At 46.4% G+C, this 15372-nt stretch overlaps 1 protein-coding gene across 1 annotated transcript in view; it reads left to right on the top strand.

Moving 5' to 3' along the window:
* The window catches only part of SH3PXD2B (SH3 and PX domains 2B), a 116171-nt gene that overhangs the window by 35983 nt on the left and 64816 nt on the right, over positions 1 to 15372 (top strand). The window contains exon 3 of the mRNA XM_053566790.1: positions 8966 to 9041. Within this exon, the coding sequence (XP_053422765.1) occupies positions 8966 to 9041 (76 nt within the window). The remainder of the gene's footprint in view (positions 1 to 8965; positions 9042 to 15372) is intronic.

Below are 15372 nucleotides of genomic sequence, written 5' to 3'. Positions count from 1 at the left end.
CGGAGCATAACCCAGGCTCTTTGGGGGGAAAAGAGATGCACAGTCACCAGTGAGAAGGTCTCCTCTATAAGGATTCACCTCCCAACTTGGTTTCTTGACTTGCTTATCTTAGAAAAGCCAGATGTTGATGGTCACACCTGCCACTACCAGTTGGTATCCGGTCATGTGTCTCATTCACTTGAGGGTAGAAGGGATGAGATGGTGCCCTGGACTTGGAATAGGAATACCTGGTGCCAGGTGCTTCCCCGTCTCTCACCAGCCGTGTGGCCTTGAACAGGTCACTAAGCCTCTCTGAACCTCCCCTTCTGTCTTAGTCTGGTTCTCTGCCTAAGAGTCCATCAGAGTGTGGCAGAGGGAGCTGGTGTCAACACAGGGCTCTGGGGATGACCTGAATATTTGCAGAGATGAGGTCAGTGCCTAGCAGAAATGTGCCTTGGTTGAGCCACACAGTAATAATATTGGTAGTTGTTTACTGAAAAATGCTAGGTGCCCATTTTGTATGTATGCCATCTCATTTAATCCTCATAAGCATGAGGTTAGTATTGTGTCTATTTTACAGATGAAATAACGGAAGCTTAGAGAGGCGGAGTCATGAACCCAGAAGCAGCTGTGCTGGGTTTCAGCCCAGGTGTGGCTGAGTCTGAAACCTGTGGTCCTAGCCACTTCACCTGCCTGCCTCCTGCCCACAGCTGCCCCCTTTTAAGGCACATTTTTCTCCTGTATATAAAGTGTAGGCAGAGTTATCTTGCACAGTGTGGTTCTGAGCACAGAATGAGCTCTTTGCAAACAGGTCTCAGATGAGTGAGGGGTCTACTGTACACTGTGCCATGCAACCTTTGCCCTCTGAGTTTTCCCACTAGTTCACTGTGTCCCCAGGTCAAGGGCCATGGCTATTATTACAACCAGGGCTTACCTCACACGAGGCACAGTTAAACATTTGCTGAACCAGACCCTGCGCTGCCACAGGGGACCCAAATGAATCTGTGCTTTCTACAAATGCTCACTATAGTGAGGACAAGCACATTTATTCCAGATAGAGGTAAGTCCAAGTGTTCAGAGATAGACCACTCTTTCTCTGCTAGCCAAGGAGCTCAGGTAGGGCCTGCTTCCTGGAGGAGGTGACACCTGAGGGTCATAGCAATGAATAAGGTGTTGCCCTTCCAACAAGTTGGAGGAGGGCATTTTGCAGAGAGCACACTACTCGTGGGAATTGAGGGAGCAGGAGTCTTAACCTGGGCATTTGTGGGATTCCGGTGGTGGCAGGAGTTATGGAGCCAGCTGAGACACACTGCCCACCGGGAGCTCTCAGGAGAAATGCCAGCCACATATGTAAGAAGGAACACTCCTAGTTGGGAAGTCCATGTCTAGGGCTCCAGAGAGGCCTTTCCGGCCCCTCTCCTGCTCTGCACACCATGCAGTGGGATTGCTGCCAGGCATGGGGGCCTTGTAGATCAAGCTGTTCTTAGATGCATCAAATTAGAGCAGAGGCTGCACCCTGACCTTGCCTTTGTCTCTCCAGAGACTGTCTCAAGTCATACAACAAAAATGATGGGTTTCCGTTGTTGATTGAGGCAATACTGCCCTGTCCCCTTCTGAGAGCCTGGTCCTCCCACTTCTGCCTTCTTAGGGGTTTGACAGCCCTGAGTGCAGCTTTGGCTGTCTGCTCAGAATCCTCCGCACTTCATCACTGAGGCCAAAGGGAAGGGAGTGTTTTCTTCCATCTTTTCTGGGGGCAGGTATGGCGGTTGGCAGAATCAGAGTTCTCACTCTTAGCCTTGCCCAGCTGGGAGGGCTGCCCAGTGAGTTGCTAGCCAGCGCCTGGCCCCATACTCCACTAACCATATTTATCCAACTACTGCCTTTGCTCCATCCTCGGATGTGCTTTCCCCCCAGACATTATCTTCTGCAGTTGGGGCATGCGTGCCTCCAATGTGTTGTGCACACTTAAATGGAACATTTTCCCTTCCTCTGAAAAGCCATTGCCATATGGATGGTGTGTGGCTGAGAAAATGCAGTAGTTGCCCTTTTCCACACAGTTAGCAATTCTATATTTCTAAAATTGAAAGAGGCATGATTATCTTGGGCAATTGCATCTAAACTCAAATCCAGGCCCTCTTGCTGCCACCTGGAACATAATTTCTCCTCTCACAGACAGTAGCTGACCAAACTAACTACTTTTTCTCATTCATCTGTTCATTCATTCATTCTTTGCACAAACTATCTGCTAGGCACCTATCAAGTACCAGAGAGGAGGTGGTGGGGGAGAAGAGAGGGCAATCAGACTAATAAAAAGGTTGGGCCAAGAAAATGCAGACCTAGACTGGTGGGGAACATTAAGTGTGGAGAGAAGACAGGAGCGGGTAGCTGCCTCCACATGACACGTCCATCTGGACACCAAGACACGCTGACATTTAGACTGGCTCATTTAGGGGACAAAATCCCCAAAGACAACAAACCACATAGAGTAGAGTAGGCCCGGGTACATTATCATGTCCAAGGCCCTAAAACCCCTGCCCCAAGGACCACATGGCTTCCTGCCAGCCTGCAGCTGCACATGATGGTCCCCAGCCTCTCTCTGCTTCCTGAGCTGGCTCCTTTGGGACTTGGGGCTTTTGTGATACTGAGGGAGTAAACCCCTCCCAAGTCCAGTCTCAATGGCTGCTGCTAACACAAACCACGTGTGGCTCTCCACGCCAGCTTCCACGGTGCTTGCCTTGGACAGCATGTCTCATGTTCCCTCTCCCACAGCTGATGTCTTGAAAAGTGCTGATGGAGTATTCTCTCCTTCTCTTTGGAAGCCTGTGATGTGGCAACTTGATGTGATTCCTGCCCCCCAAATGACTCATCTTCCTCTTTGGTTTCCAGTCCTCCTAGCCCTGAGAGCCACTTCTCTAGTTATCTGGTGGGGAGAGCATGGGTGATGGGTTTTCTTGTTACTGAGGGTGACATCTGTGATTGGATTTTGCCAGGCATGCCTCTGGTCCCGCCGCTGCAGACAGCCTGGGTCTGGAGTCCATGTGGACTCCCTTGAAGTGCCTGCTTCAAGGCCTTTAGGTGCCAAGTGTGACCGTTCTCTGCACAGAAGCAGCTTGTGGCCTATGAACCTGGACACACCAAGACCAGCTCTGCAATTAGAGCTCATAGGGCTCTGATCCCCCAGCTTCTTATATTGAAGCCTCATCCTTGCAAATGCCCCCTCATAGAGGATGGCTGACATTATAAGATGTTAAAAAAAACACATAAAACTGGATCCAGTCCTGCACTGTCTAGTATGGTATTGACTAGTCAGATGAGACTATTTAAATGTAAATTTAAATCAATTAAATAAAATTTAAAAATTCAGTTCCTCAGTTGCAAGAGCAGCCTTTTGAGTGCTCACCAGCCACCTGGGCCTAGCGCCCACTGTTTTAGACAGCAGCGATAGAGGACATTTACATCATTGCTGAAAATTCTAGTGGATAGTCCACCTCCCTGTGCATTCTGCAGGACTTTTTCCAACCTTAAAACACAGCCTCACAATGGCGTATTCTACAGCCTTAAAAAGGAAGGGAATTCTGGCTGGGCATGATGGCTCATGCCTGTGAGCTTCCTAACACTCTGGGAGGCTGAGGTGAATGGATTGCTTGAGCTCAGGAGTCTGAGACCAGCCTGAGCAAGAGTTGAGACCCTATCTCTACTAAAAATAGAAAAACTAGCCAGGCATTGTGGCAGGTGCCTGTAGCGCCAGCTACTTGGGAGGCTGAGGTAGGAGGATTATTTGAACCCAAGAATTTGAGGTTGCTGTGAGCTATCACACCAGGCCACTCTAGCCTGGGGCAACAGAGTGAGACTCTGTCTCAAAAAAAAGAAAAAGAAAGAAGAAATTCTGATACATGATACAATAGGAACGAACTTTAACATAATGCTGAGTGAAACAGACCAGGTGCAAAAGGACAAATACTATATGATTCCATTTTGTTCCATGGGTTCAGAGTTCAGTTTTGGATGATGAAGAGGCTCTGGAGATGGGTGGTGGTGATGGTTACACAACAGTGTAAATGTTCTTAATGCCACTGAACTGTACACTTCAATGTGGTTGAAATGTGTATATTTAACACACTTTTTTAAAAAACCAAACATAGGATCATAAACTTCTGTACGTTATCCCCAAACAACTCTCAAAATAACATTCAATATGGGCAGGGTATAAGGAAGAGGGGATTTCTTGCTGAGCATGGGGGAGTCCCCCAAAGAGTTTACTTACAGCATTCATTTATACAACCCCCCTGTAGAGCAGGCTGTGACCCTCATTCTGTAGATGACCCAACAGGCTCAGTAGATAAGGTGTCTGGCAGAGGACACATGGCAACATGCGGAAGTCATAAAGATATAACCCCAGGCTGTCTGGTCCTCAGGGATAATATCTGTGGTTAAATGTTGCAACATTTAAACCCAGATCTGCTGCCTCAAATAAATAAATAACATGGGGGGTGGGGGGGGGCACTTCAGTTCTTTGGGCCATGCCTATCTGGGTGAAAGCAAGTCAGGACAAAGGGTGAGAGCAACTTCTAAGACCAGGCAGTGGCGATCACATGGAGGACCACATATAATGTTGGGTGGGGACTCAAAAGGAACCCAGGAGAATGGGGATGTTTCTGTTAGGGTGCATGGATTCCTGGTGCAGTCTTTTTTAAAAAAACAGTTTCCCTTTCATGGTGTTTCAACATCATCTTAACAAATAAAATTGAGAAGAGAAAAAGAAGATAGTGTTAGGCAAAACCTGTAAATCTCTAAACTCTCTACAGCTGTGACCGATTAGTCACTCTGCTTTTCAAAAGAAAGCATGCTGTTCACATGTGCCCGGAATATTAAACTTCCCTTATCGCAGGCTGACGTTCACGTTCACATGACACTCTGAAGCCGCCTACAAGAGTGATTTTAGGGAAAGAGAATGGGACTTAGACCAAGGTGCTGGGACGGGCTGGACCACCACTTAGTTTTGTGACCTCAGGCAAGTTTATTGGTCTTTGTGCTCCCCAGTTTCCTCATCTGTGACTTGGAGATCATAGAATTTGTTTCACAGGGTTACTGTAAAGGTCAGATGAAATCATATGTATGAGAACACTTGTTAGCTGCCAGTTGCTATACAAACACTGGTAGTGATTACCAATTATTTAACATTAGTAATATGAAAATTATTCATCAGAGTTACTTAGGAAACATCTCCTGAAGTTGCCTCCCAAAAAGTTTGCTCAATTACATTCATTAGTTCAGCCAATTTTTTTAATTAATAAATTTTATTTTTTAGAGAAGTTTTAGGTTCACAACAAAATTGACTCAGAAGTACAGAGTGTTCCCATATATTTCCTTTTCCCTCTACAACACACACAACCTCTCCCACTATCAACATCTGGTTCAGCCAATTTTTTTTTTTTTTTTGAGACAGAGTCTCACTTTGTTACCCTTGGTAGAGTGCCATGGCATCACAGCTCACAGCAACCTCAAACTCTTAGACTCAAGCAATTCTCTTGCCTCAGCCTCCCCAGTAGCTGGGACTACAGGCGCCCACCACAGCACCTGGCTGTTTTTAGAGGTGGGGTCTCATTCTTGCTCAGGCTGGTCTTGAACCTGTGAGCTCAGGGCTATCTATCCACAATGATGGGAAACCAGAGATAGGCTACGGGTTTAAAATACTACAAAAATATAGAGAAAGGGGAGCTCTTCATACACTGTTGTGAGAGTGTAAATGAGTATGACTACTGTGGAGAGCAGTATGGAGGTTCCCCAAAACTACCAGTAGAGCACCACCATGTGAGCCAGCAGTTCCACCCCTCAGCATTCGCTTTGCTGAAGCCACCTCTGTCCCCCTATGTTTATTGCAACACTAGTCACAATAGCCAAGATATGGAATCACCCTCGGTGTTCAACAACAGATGAGGAGAGAAAATGTGGGGTGTATGCACAATGGACTACTATTCAGCCATAAAAAGCATGAACTCCTGTCCTTTGTGGCAATGCGGATGGAACAGGAGGCTATTATATTAAGTGAAATAAAACCAGGAACAAAGTTAAATACCACATGTTCTCACTTAATTTGTGGAAGCTAAAAAAAAGTCGATCTCATGAAAATAAAAAGTAAAACAGAGGATACTAGAGGCCGAGAAGGGTAAAGGTGGTGGGGAGTGGGGGAGTTCCATTAGGGAGGGATTGTTAAAGTACACAAAATTACAGTTAGATAGGAGGAATAAGGGTGTTCTCTACCCCTGAAGATGACTATCGTTAATAATATATTAACTATAAGATGCCTATAGTTAATAATATATAGTTTTAAATACTAGAAGGGGGATATTGGGTGTTCTCAATACAAAGAAATGATAAATCTGAGCTGATGGAGATGCTAATCACCCTGATCTGATCACTACATATTATATGTGTCCCAGTGCTACTATGTGCCCCCTTTAATATGTATAAGTATTACCTGCCATTTAAAAATAAAAGTAAATTTTAGAAATTTAAAAAAATAGAAACTGAAGAAGTAGCAGATACTTTAGTTTCTTTCTAGGAACTAAAAAGAAAGTGAAGGCCCAAAGCAAGCAAAAGGAAAGAATGAATTAGATAAGAAATGGAGAACAGAAAAACAATAGAGAAAATCAGTGAAACTAAGAGCAATTCTTTAGAAGGGTAAAGATTACCTTCTTTCTGGAAACCAAGAAAAATATGTGGGGAGAGGGAGGAAAAGAGAACCCAAGGGTCTAAAAGCGTTAAAACTTCAGGGGCAAGTCCATGTACGCCAGGATGCCCAGCAAGCTGAGTTGGCTGACCTGCCTGGGGGTGTTGCACAGAAAAACCCTGAAGACACAGGGAGCTCCAGCCTGGACAGATGGTCCTTTCCTTTTGTGGGGGGTTTTTGTTGTTGTTGTTGGTTTTGTTTTGTTTTGTTTTTTGTTTGAGATAGTCTCACTATGTCGCCCTCAGTAGAGTGCTGTGGCATCACAGCTCACAGCAACCTCAAACTCCTTGGGCTTAAGCGATTCTCTTGCCTCAGCCTCCCAAGTAGGTGGGACTATAGGCGCCCGCCACAACGCCTGGGTATTTTCAGTTGTAGTTGTCATTGTTGTTTGGCAGGCTCAGGCTGGGTTCGAACCCGCCAGCTCCCATGTATTGTGGCTGGCGCCCTAGCCGCTGAGTTACAGGCACCGAGCCAGCTCCTGTCCTTTTGAATTGTCTTTGTAACATCTCAGGGGTAGGTGACATGATGGCAAAGAAGCACACAGGCCCCTCCACCTTGCCAGCTGCAGCCCATTGCCAGATGTTTTCACTCCTCTGGCCTTTGATTTCCTGGATAGTAATATCCACCTTAAAGGAGCGTCCCAGGGATTTAGTGGAAGAACGTTTCTGAAGAATCTAGTCCACACCTGGCATTTAGTAGGTGCCCCGTAGACTTGTCTCTCTTCCCTCCTACTTGAGCTCCTCTCCTCCCTCCCCAAATGTCCTCACAGCGGCTGTGTGTGTTTCTCCTCAACTTTGCAAAGCTTTTTTCATTCTGTGAGAGTGCCAGGGGGACTTTCTCCCGGAGGTCAGATCATGGTCAGGCTTTTCACACTCCATCCATTACTTCAGACGGCTCAGCACTGCCTCTCCTTCTGCTTTGACTCCTTGGCCCAGTGAGGGTGGGCGAGGATGTGCTGCTCTGTCAGGTAACCTCACCGTACAACAAGTGCTTCTTGCCATATCTCACTCAGGCAATTTGTCCATCAGAGGTCCCCGGGGACTCCCAACCCACCCCAGGACTTTGGCTGCCAGAGAAGCCAGTGCCTGAAGCATGGCCATTCCCCGTGGCACATGTCTCTTCAGCTCACAGTGAATTGGCCACATCCCACTTCAAGGGGACAGGAAATGTACAAATCTACCATATGCTCAGAAGAAGAACCAGAACCATTTGATGACAGCATTAATGACTCCCACAGCCCAACTTCAATCCATAAAGGAGCGCTGCCAATTGGTGTCCTTAAGATGAGGCCCTAAAAGGTTATGCCACTTTTCCAAAACCACAAGAGGCATAAGTAGCAGATCCTTGTGACTTTGTATGCCAAATCCAGTATTTCACAGTAAGTCCTTAAAAGGTCAGAGATACACGTCTGGCCCTGTGGAAGGTTTTCGTGTAGGGACTCTCCTCTGCCTGCACACAGCCCATACTACCCGTCCTACTCATGGCACCTCCTACACCACCTTGTAATTGTCAGTTTGTTTTTTAGTTCCCTCTCTTCACTGGACTCCATGCATCTAACACAGAGCCAGGTACAATGCTGTCTTTTGAGCCAACCTAGGGTATCTTCATGGGCCAGGGGAATATAATGATGTCATAGGCGTAAACCCAACCAGAATGATTGGATCTTGGTGGTTTATTCCTTAACATACCAGGAGATTCTTTGGAAACAGAATGACCTGCTGTCCATGAAATTCTGGTGACCTTAAGGGGGTTCATGTTTCAGGTCCTTTGGAGGTCTTCCAGGAAAACTGAGAATGGTCTCTCCCAACTCTGGGGCTTCACAAATCTAGCAAATGTGAATATAAAGAATTGTTTAGGGCAGCGCCTGTGACTCAAGGAGTAGGGCGCCGGCCCCATATGGGGGATGGGGGTGGCAGGTTCAAGCCCTGCCCCAGCCAAAACTGCAAAAACACAATAAAAAATTGAAAAAAAAAGAATTGTTTAAAGGTCCCTGTAAGAGCCAGGCTTGGTGGCTCCCACCTGTAATCCTAACACTCTGGGAGGCAGAGGCAGGTGGATCACTTGAACTTAGGCATTCGAGACCAGCCTGAGTGAGGGAAGTTGCCTTCCTCTATTAATTTGAGTTTCTGAAAACCTGAACAAAGTGAACTTTTTAAAATCTTAAATCACATATTTCACATAATTCCTTTAAAATATCAGAGATGCATTTATCATATTATGAAAAGTTTTTTGGTTTTGGTTTTCTCACCCATTTAGATGCAGATGTTGGACAAATTTCCCATGGAAGGAGGACAGAAGGACCCCAAACAGAGGATCATTCCCTTTCTACCAGGTAGGTGAGATGCCTGCTCTCAGACCCAGGACTCTGGGAGGCTTCAGGACAGCTCCCAGATCTCTCAGAACAGTTTATCAATTTGTCCTTTATCAGGGACATCGTCCCACTTACCAGAATCTTAGCCATTTGTATAAATTAATGACTAAGAATTTGGAGTTAGATGCTACACCATTCACTAGCTGAATGACCTTGAGAAGACCCTCACCTCTGGGATGCTCAGTTTCTCCTATCTCTAAAACAGAGTAGAGCTCAGGAAGTTTTTGTAGTGAGTGCTTTCTATTAATACAGCTACTGTATTAGTTTTCTATCCTTGCATAACAAATTGCCATCAATTTAACAGCTTAAAACACCCATTTATTATAATCTCACAGTTTTGTGGGTCAGAAGTCCAGAAAGGCACAATTGGGTTCTCTCTTTAGGGTCTCATAAAGCCAAAGTCAAGATGTCAGCTGAGCTGTGCTCTTATCTGGAAGATCTAGGGGAGAATCCACTTCCAGCCTTGCCCAAATTGCTGGCAGAATTCAATTCCTTAAAGTTGTAGGGCCAAGATCCCTGTTTCCCTGCTGGCTATTTGCCAGGGACCCTGCTCAGCTTCTGGGAAGTGCCACATTCCTCATTACACAGCCCCATTGTCCTGAAACCAGCAACTGGGCAGTGAATCTTTCTCATGCTTCACATCCCTCTGACTTCCCTCTGCCACCAGTCAGAGAAAGCGGTCTACTTTCATGGGCTCATTCAGTTATTACCTGTCTGATCTTGGATAATCTCCCTGATCTCCTCTTTTAAGGGGAATATAAGACACGTAATAGCTGGTCACATACACAGGCCTTGGGGATTAGGGCGGGACATCTTTGGGGGACTGTTTTAGAAAAGAGGGAGAAGGAGGGAGAGAGGAAAGGAGGAAGGAAGACAAATTCTACCTACCCCCGCCCTCACCATGCTACCTATCATTTTCTCAGTACCAGCCACCACCCCGACTACTGTGGGGGATTTGATGCAGTTATGGCTAGTGCCTGTTCTGAAAGCATTCAGTGTTCTCTACCCCAAATTCCTTACCAAATAATAGTGTCAAGACTTCAGCTCAAAAAGGGGGTTACCCAAACCAGTGTTACTGTTTCTAGTAATGACAGCTGCCATTTATTGACTGTCTACTATGGGTCAGTCACTGGCTTAATTGCTTTACATTCATTACCTTATTTAGTCCTCAGAACAACCCATTTCACAGATGAGGAAATTGAGGCTCAGAGAAGCCATAAGCACTTGCACAGATGGCAGAACTGGGATTCAAACATAGGTGCCAGTGGCTCCAAAATGCATGCCTGGAGAGTCCGACAAGTCCCATTAACCCTCCAACTCACCAACTCTTGGGTAAATCTCCTCATTTACAAATCAGAGATAATAATGGTACTTAAATGATGTAGTTGTTACAAGGATTAGGTAAATGTCTGGCAGGTTGGCGCATCAAGGACTTACTATTATTATCTCTACATACAGATAATTAGCAAACTGACAGTCACCCTAAGGTACAGATATTTAGATCTGAAAGGGCACTTTAGATCTTTTTCCTTTTTTAGGACAGGCCCAGAGATAGGGGTAGACTCCCTGGGTCACTCAAGTGCCTATCTCCTACTTCCCAGTCCAAGATGTCAGTGGGTTCTGTAGGTATCATCATCATTGAATAGCTTTAGAGAGAGGATACATGTGTTTGCCAGGTCCCTTCCACAGGGAGAATCATTTGCCTTAAAAAGCTAATGTTTGTAGTTCTTCCACTGGGAAAGTGTACAAGCATGCTAGAATTTTTTTTCCTTCTGCAGATAACCCAGTATGCCAGCTGCAACAGCCAAATATCAGGGCTCCAGGCCATATGCTTTGGAGTCGAACAGACCCAGCCCTGTGACCTCAGGCAGGGGACATCTCCCCATCTAAGCCTAAGTTTCCAAATCTGTTAAAAATGATACAGTGACCCCCAGGCCACAACGTTCATCCCTGGCACATAGTAGGTTCCCAGTAAAGGCAGAACAGGATCCTAGGATCCTTTGGAATTTCTTGGTTTCACACATTGGAGTCATCCTTCAATGATCAATCTGGATTTTCAAATTAACCTAGGCTCTCAGTGTAGGTTTTTCTTCTAGAAAGGAAAGGAAAGCAGTAAATTATAATTCTTTACTGTATAAAAAGCAAAACCAGCTCTGGAAAAACTTCCCAAGACAGAGAAGAACTTGAACCGACCCTCTCCCAAGCCTTTTAAAGCTTTCATGGTTACGTAATCCTTCTCCACCCAAGAATTAATGAAGATGCTATTCTCAGGCATTTGGCACCTTTGTCCCTGCTCAAATCACCCCTTTGTAGCTTGGAGAGGCCCTGTTGGGTCCCAGGACCCCCGGAGCAGCTCTTCTGAGCCCACCTCTTAGCTTTTCCCTCATGGTCAAGACCAAGAACAGGAAAGCACAAGAGAAACATCTCTTCTCCTAGGGGTCAGTTTTGTGCCAGAACTGCCACGTCAGCAGAACAAAAGCAAGTCTCCTGTTAGCACAAAGGCAGAGGGAGGGGAGAGCGCCTGTGCAGTTTTCCATCCCAGCAGGAGCTGGGGAAGCCAACTTGGCAGAGGATATGGCTTGAAAAATAGGAATTACAGTTTGGCCTTCCTCCACTGTGGAAAACAAAAGCCGACCCGTTCCCACCAAAGGCTGTTCTCTCCTCTGAACACCCTTTCCACCCCAGGAAGGCAGCCACTCACCCTCCTTCTCCAAGATGCTCAAAGAAACACTTCATATCAGGAATAGGTGAGGGGCCACTGCCCCCATGGCACCTCTCAGAGGGCCACCAGCCAGGGAGAGGCTACCTCAGGTACCCAAATCCCTGGATACATGGTTCTGCCCCATGGCACTTTAGCTCTGCCGCGGGCGAATGACAAATTAGCCTGCTAGAGGCAGGTCTCAAGAAAGCTGGGGATCTAGGAAAGAAAGTGTGTGCTTAACTGCAGAGTATAATGTAGTATCATCTAAACTGCTAAAGAATATGTTATGACAAGTAATTCCCCCCTTTGTGAGTACCAACTAAGGGCCAGCCATTTGCTGTGTGGGTGTCATGGAGATTAGGTGTGCTCCCATTTTACAGATGAGGAGACTGAAGCCACAGCACAGCCAGCAAGAGGCATCCTTGCTGACTGCTGGGCCTGCTCCCATTTTACAGATGAGGAGACTAGAAGCCGCAGCACAGCCAGCAAGAGGCATCCTCGCTGACTGCCGGGCCTGGGGCCTCCCCAGCAGGCCCTGCTGCTTCCTGGGGACTTCCTCCTCCCTCTTGCTGGCAGGTCACCAGACATGCACCCAAGAGATTCCTATCCCACTGAAGCCACACCGGGATAGGAGTGACACTTGTTCTGGTATCACCCCCAGGAAAAACTGAAAGTACCTGAGTTTTTTGTCCTTCTTTCTCAGTTCCTGTAGACCGAGACTTGGGTAGATCCTCACCGTTGGGCTCTTTAGTTGGGTGGTGGCTTCAGGACAAGCCTTTGCCTATTGCCCAGGCCAGTGCTAGCACTGTGCCAATTGGAAATATGTCAAGCCTGCTTACAGTCTTTTATATAAGAAGCCTATCTACCCACCCTCCATCCTTCCCCTGATTTACAGAAGGAGAAATTGTACCAAAATGGGACCCAAATATTTTTGATTAGGGACTCCTCTCCCATTTTTTAGAAATAAATTAGAGGTGAGAAACATTTGCTTACAGGATTCTCGTCATAGGCACACAGTCATTATTTTTCCTGAAGCTCTAGGGCTTCTAAATTGTAAGTAGTTCCACCCACAAGCACTGATGAAAATGCAAAGGAGGCGTATCTGATTGTCACAATGACTTAGGGTGGAAGGGGGTTGGAAGATGCTGCTGGACTTAATCAAGGGTATAACTTGGCACAGGGCGGGGACCAGGTCAGGGAAGGATTGCCCTACCAAAAACGTCAGCAGGGTCCCCCCTGCTGTTGGGACACACCAGCTGGCCATGCCAAGAGGGCATACCCACATCTCCCTTGCTGCCCCCAAACCCAGCACCGGAGCAGAGCAGGCTCTCACGGAGACCACACCTACTGAGAGAACAAAGCAGAAAAAGTATCAGTTCCAGGAACATCTGATCCAGCTTTGCTGGATAATTCACTTATTTTGTTCTAAATTACATGAAAATGTTTTGATTCTATAAGAAATGCTTATGGCAGAAACTATGGGAAAAAAATATAAAGAAGAAAACAAAAATTCTGTCTTCTACCCCTCAGAAACAACGAACACTTTGAATTCTGTGATGCCTTTTTTTCTAGATTTCTCTTTTCCATCAGAGATTTGGTGGACTTGTAAGCAGAATTAAAATCACCACCATTATAAAGAAAGGATATTCCTTATGATTAGGGAATATATATTTTATCTCACTGTGTTTTTTTTTAATTGGTAGAAATAGGGGGGGAAAGGCTCACTCTGATTTCCACATAGTGGAAAGAGCAAGTTGTGAAAATGTTGTAAATTTTGGATTAACCATATGGTCTTTCTGGGTGCAAATCTTTAAAAGCCAATAGGTTGTTTCTCAGCATCCCTCCGAGTTCTGCCATGCCAGAATACCATCCTGATAGTATATGCCAGTACCATGTATATACACTGCCTTCCTGCTCACCCAGCTTGCTCTGTGGGCACTGTGATCTCACCAGAAACCTTTCAGATCCATGATAATCTCCCCCCAGCTTGCCAAACTCAAGTCTTCTTAAGCCAAAGTCCTCTCCGCAGTCTATGTCCTAGGACCAGAAGTAGGGGAAGCTCTTGGTTGGTTTCCATACTTTGTTCTCTGGAGTAGCCTTGGGCCTCCTGTGCCTTTCCCACTGACCTGCTCTTAGAGACCTCCTGGTGCTCTACAGAAGCTTGGTGGGGGGGCCTTATCTTCAGCTACCATCTCTTTTGCCTTTATGATCTCTTATTTCTGCTTTTCCCCATGCCCTGCCCATGAGAGAGCCCAGGTTTTCTTAATCTTAAATGCAAGTGCTTTACTGCCAGCTGCCTGTGAGAGTGTCTTCTGTCTAGATTCTTGGGGACCCACTCATTTGCTTTAAAGTTCCAGGGGTGTCCAACCTGTGGCCCATGGGCTGCATGCAGATTATTTGAGGACTGTTTTGCTTAACTCAGCAAGGGGACCCTGCTGATGTTCTTGGTGGGGGGGAGGGTGGTATTGGATATCACAAAAAGTACGCACGGACCTTTTTTCCCCTTGCTCATCAGCTGTTATTAGTGTTTGTGTACTTAACATGTGACCCAAGACAACTTGTTTTTCCAGTGTGCAGTGGGAAAGGGCAAAGGTTAGACACCCTTGGACCTCACCCATAATATTCAGCATCTTGGATATTTCCAGATATCTTCAGTGGTATCAGATGTATTCTTGTCTTTTCCTGTGTTCCACCTTCTCTGCGCATGTGTTATCCTGGAGAGTCGTAGCAAAATGCCCCAGCATTAGGATGTCACAGAGCACGGGGTACATGCACAATTAGTGTTTGGAGAAATGGGAAAACTCAGAACCCTTCTGTTACAAACCATGATTGGGAAAGGACTCAGGGGGATTTGTCATCTTTACAGGTAGAAGCCACGTTCATGCATTCATCAAACATTTAGGGCCACAAAATGGATGAGGCCCTGTCAATCCAGGAAAAAGTCCTGTAAAAATAAATAGTGTGATGTGTGCAATCAGAGTCAGGAAACCTTAATCCATCAGAGGAGAGTAAGAGTTCCTTATTAAGGATGGTGGGTGCTGCGCAGCTCCCGTAGCACAGTGGTTACAGCATCAACCACATGGACCGAGGCTGGCGAGTTCAAACCCAGCCCAGGCCAGCTAAACAGCAACGACAACAAAAAGTAACCAGGTGTTGTGGCACGCGCCTGTGGTCCCAGCTACTTGGGAGGCTGAGGCAAGAGAATCACTTAAGCCCAAGAGTTTGAGGTTGCTATGAGCTGTGATGTGACAGCACTCTACCAAGGGCAACATACTGAGCCTCTGTCTCAACAACAACAACAAAAATAATGGTGGGTGTAGTTAGATACGGCAGTGTCTGAGCAGAGAAGAAATTACGGATCATGAATGAGCGTGGAGGTTCGGGGACCAGAAGGTGAATGAGGAAAGGGGAGAGAGGAGACTGAAGCCCTGGGTGAGGGCAGGTCTGTGTGTCCACCGCACCACTCATCCAGTCAGAGGGCAGGTCCGTGTGTCCACTACACCACTCACCCAGTCAGAACCCTAGAGCTAGACAGGCCCTGACCTTCCTTCATCTGGTAGTTTCTCCCTCCCACTCTCCCTCCAATAGATT

This window comes from Nycticebus coucang, chromosome 17 (assembly GCF_027406575.1).
Source record: "Nycticebus coucang isolate mNycCou1 chromosome 17, mNycCou1.pri, whole genome shotgun sequence".
NCBI classification, from domain to species: Eukaryota; Metazoa; Chordata; class Mammalia; order Primates; family Lorisidae; genus Nycticebus; species Nycticebus coucang.
Note: the sequence above shows the minus strand (reverse complement) of the source record. Positions and strands in the feature narration are given on the sequence as shown.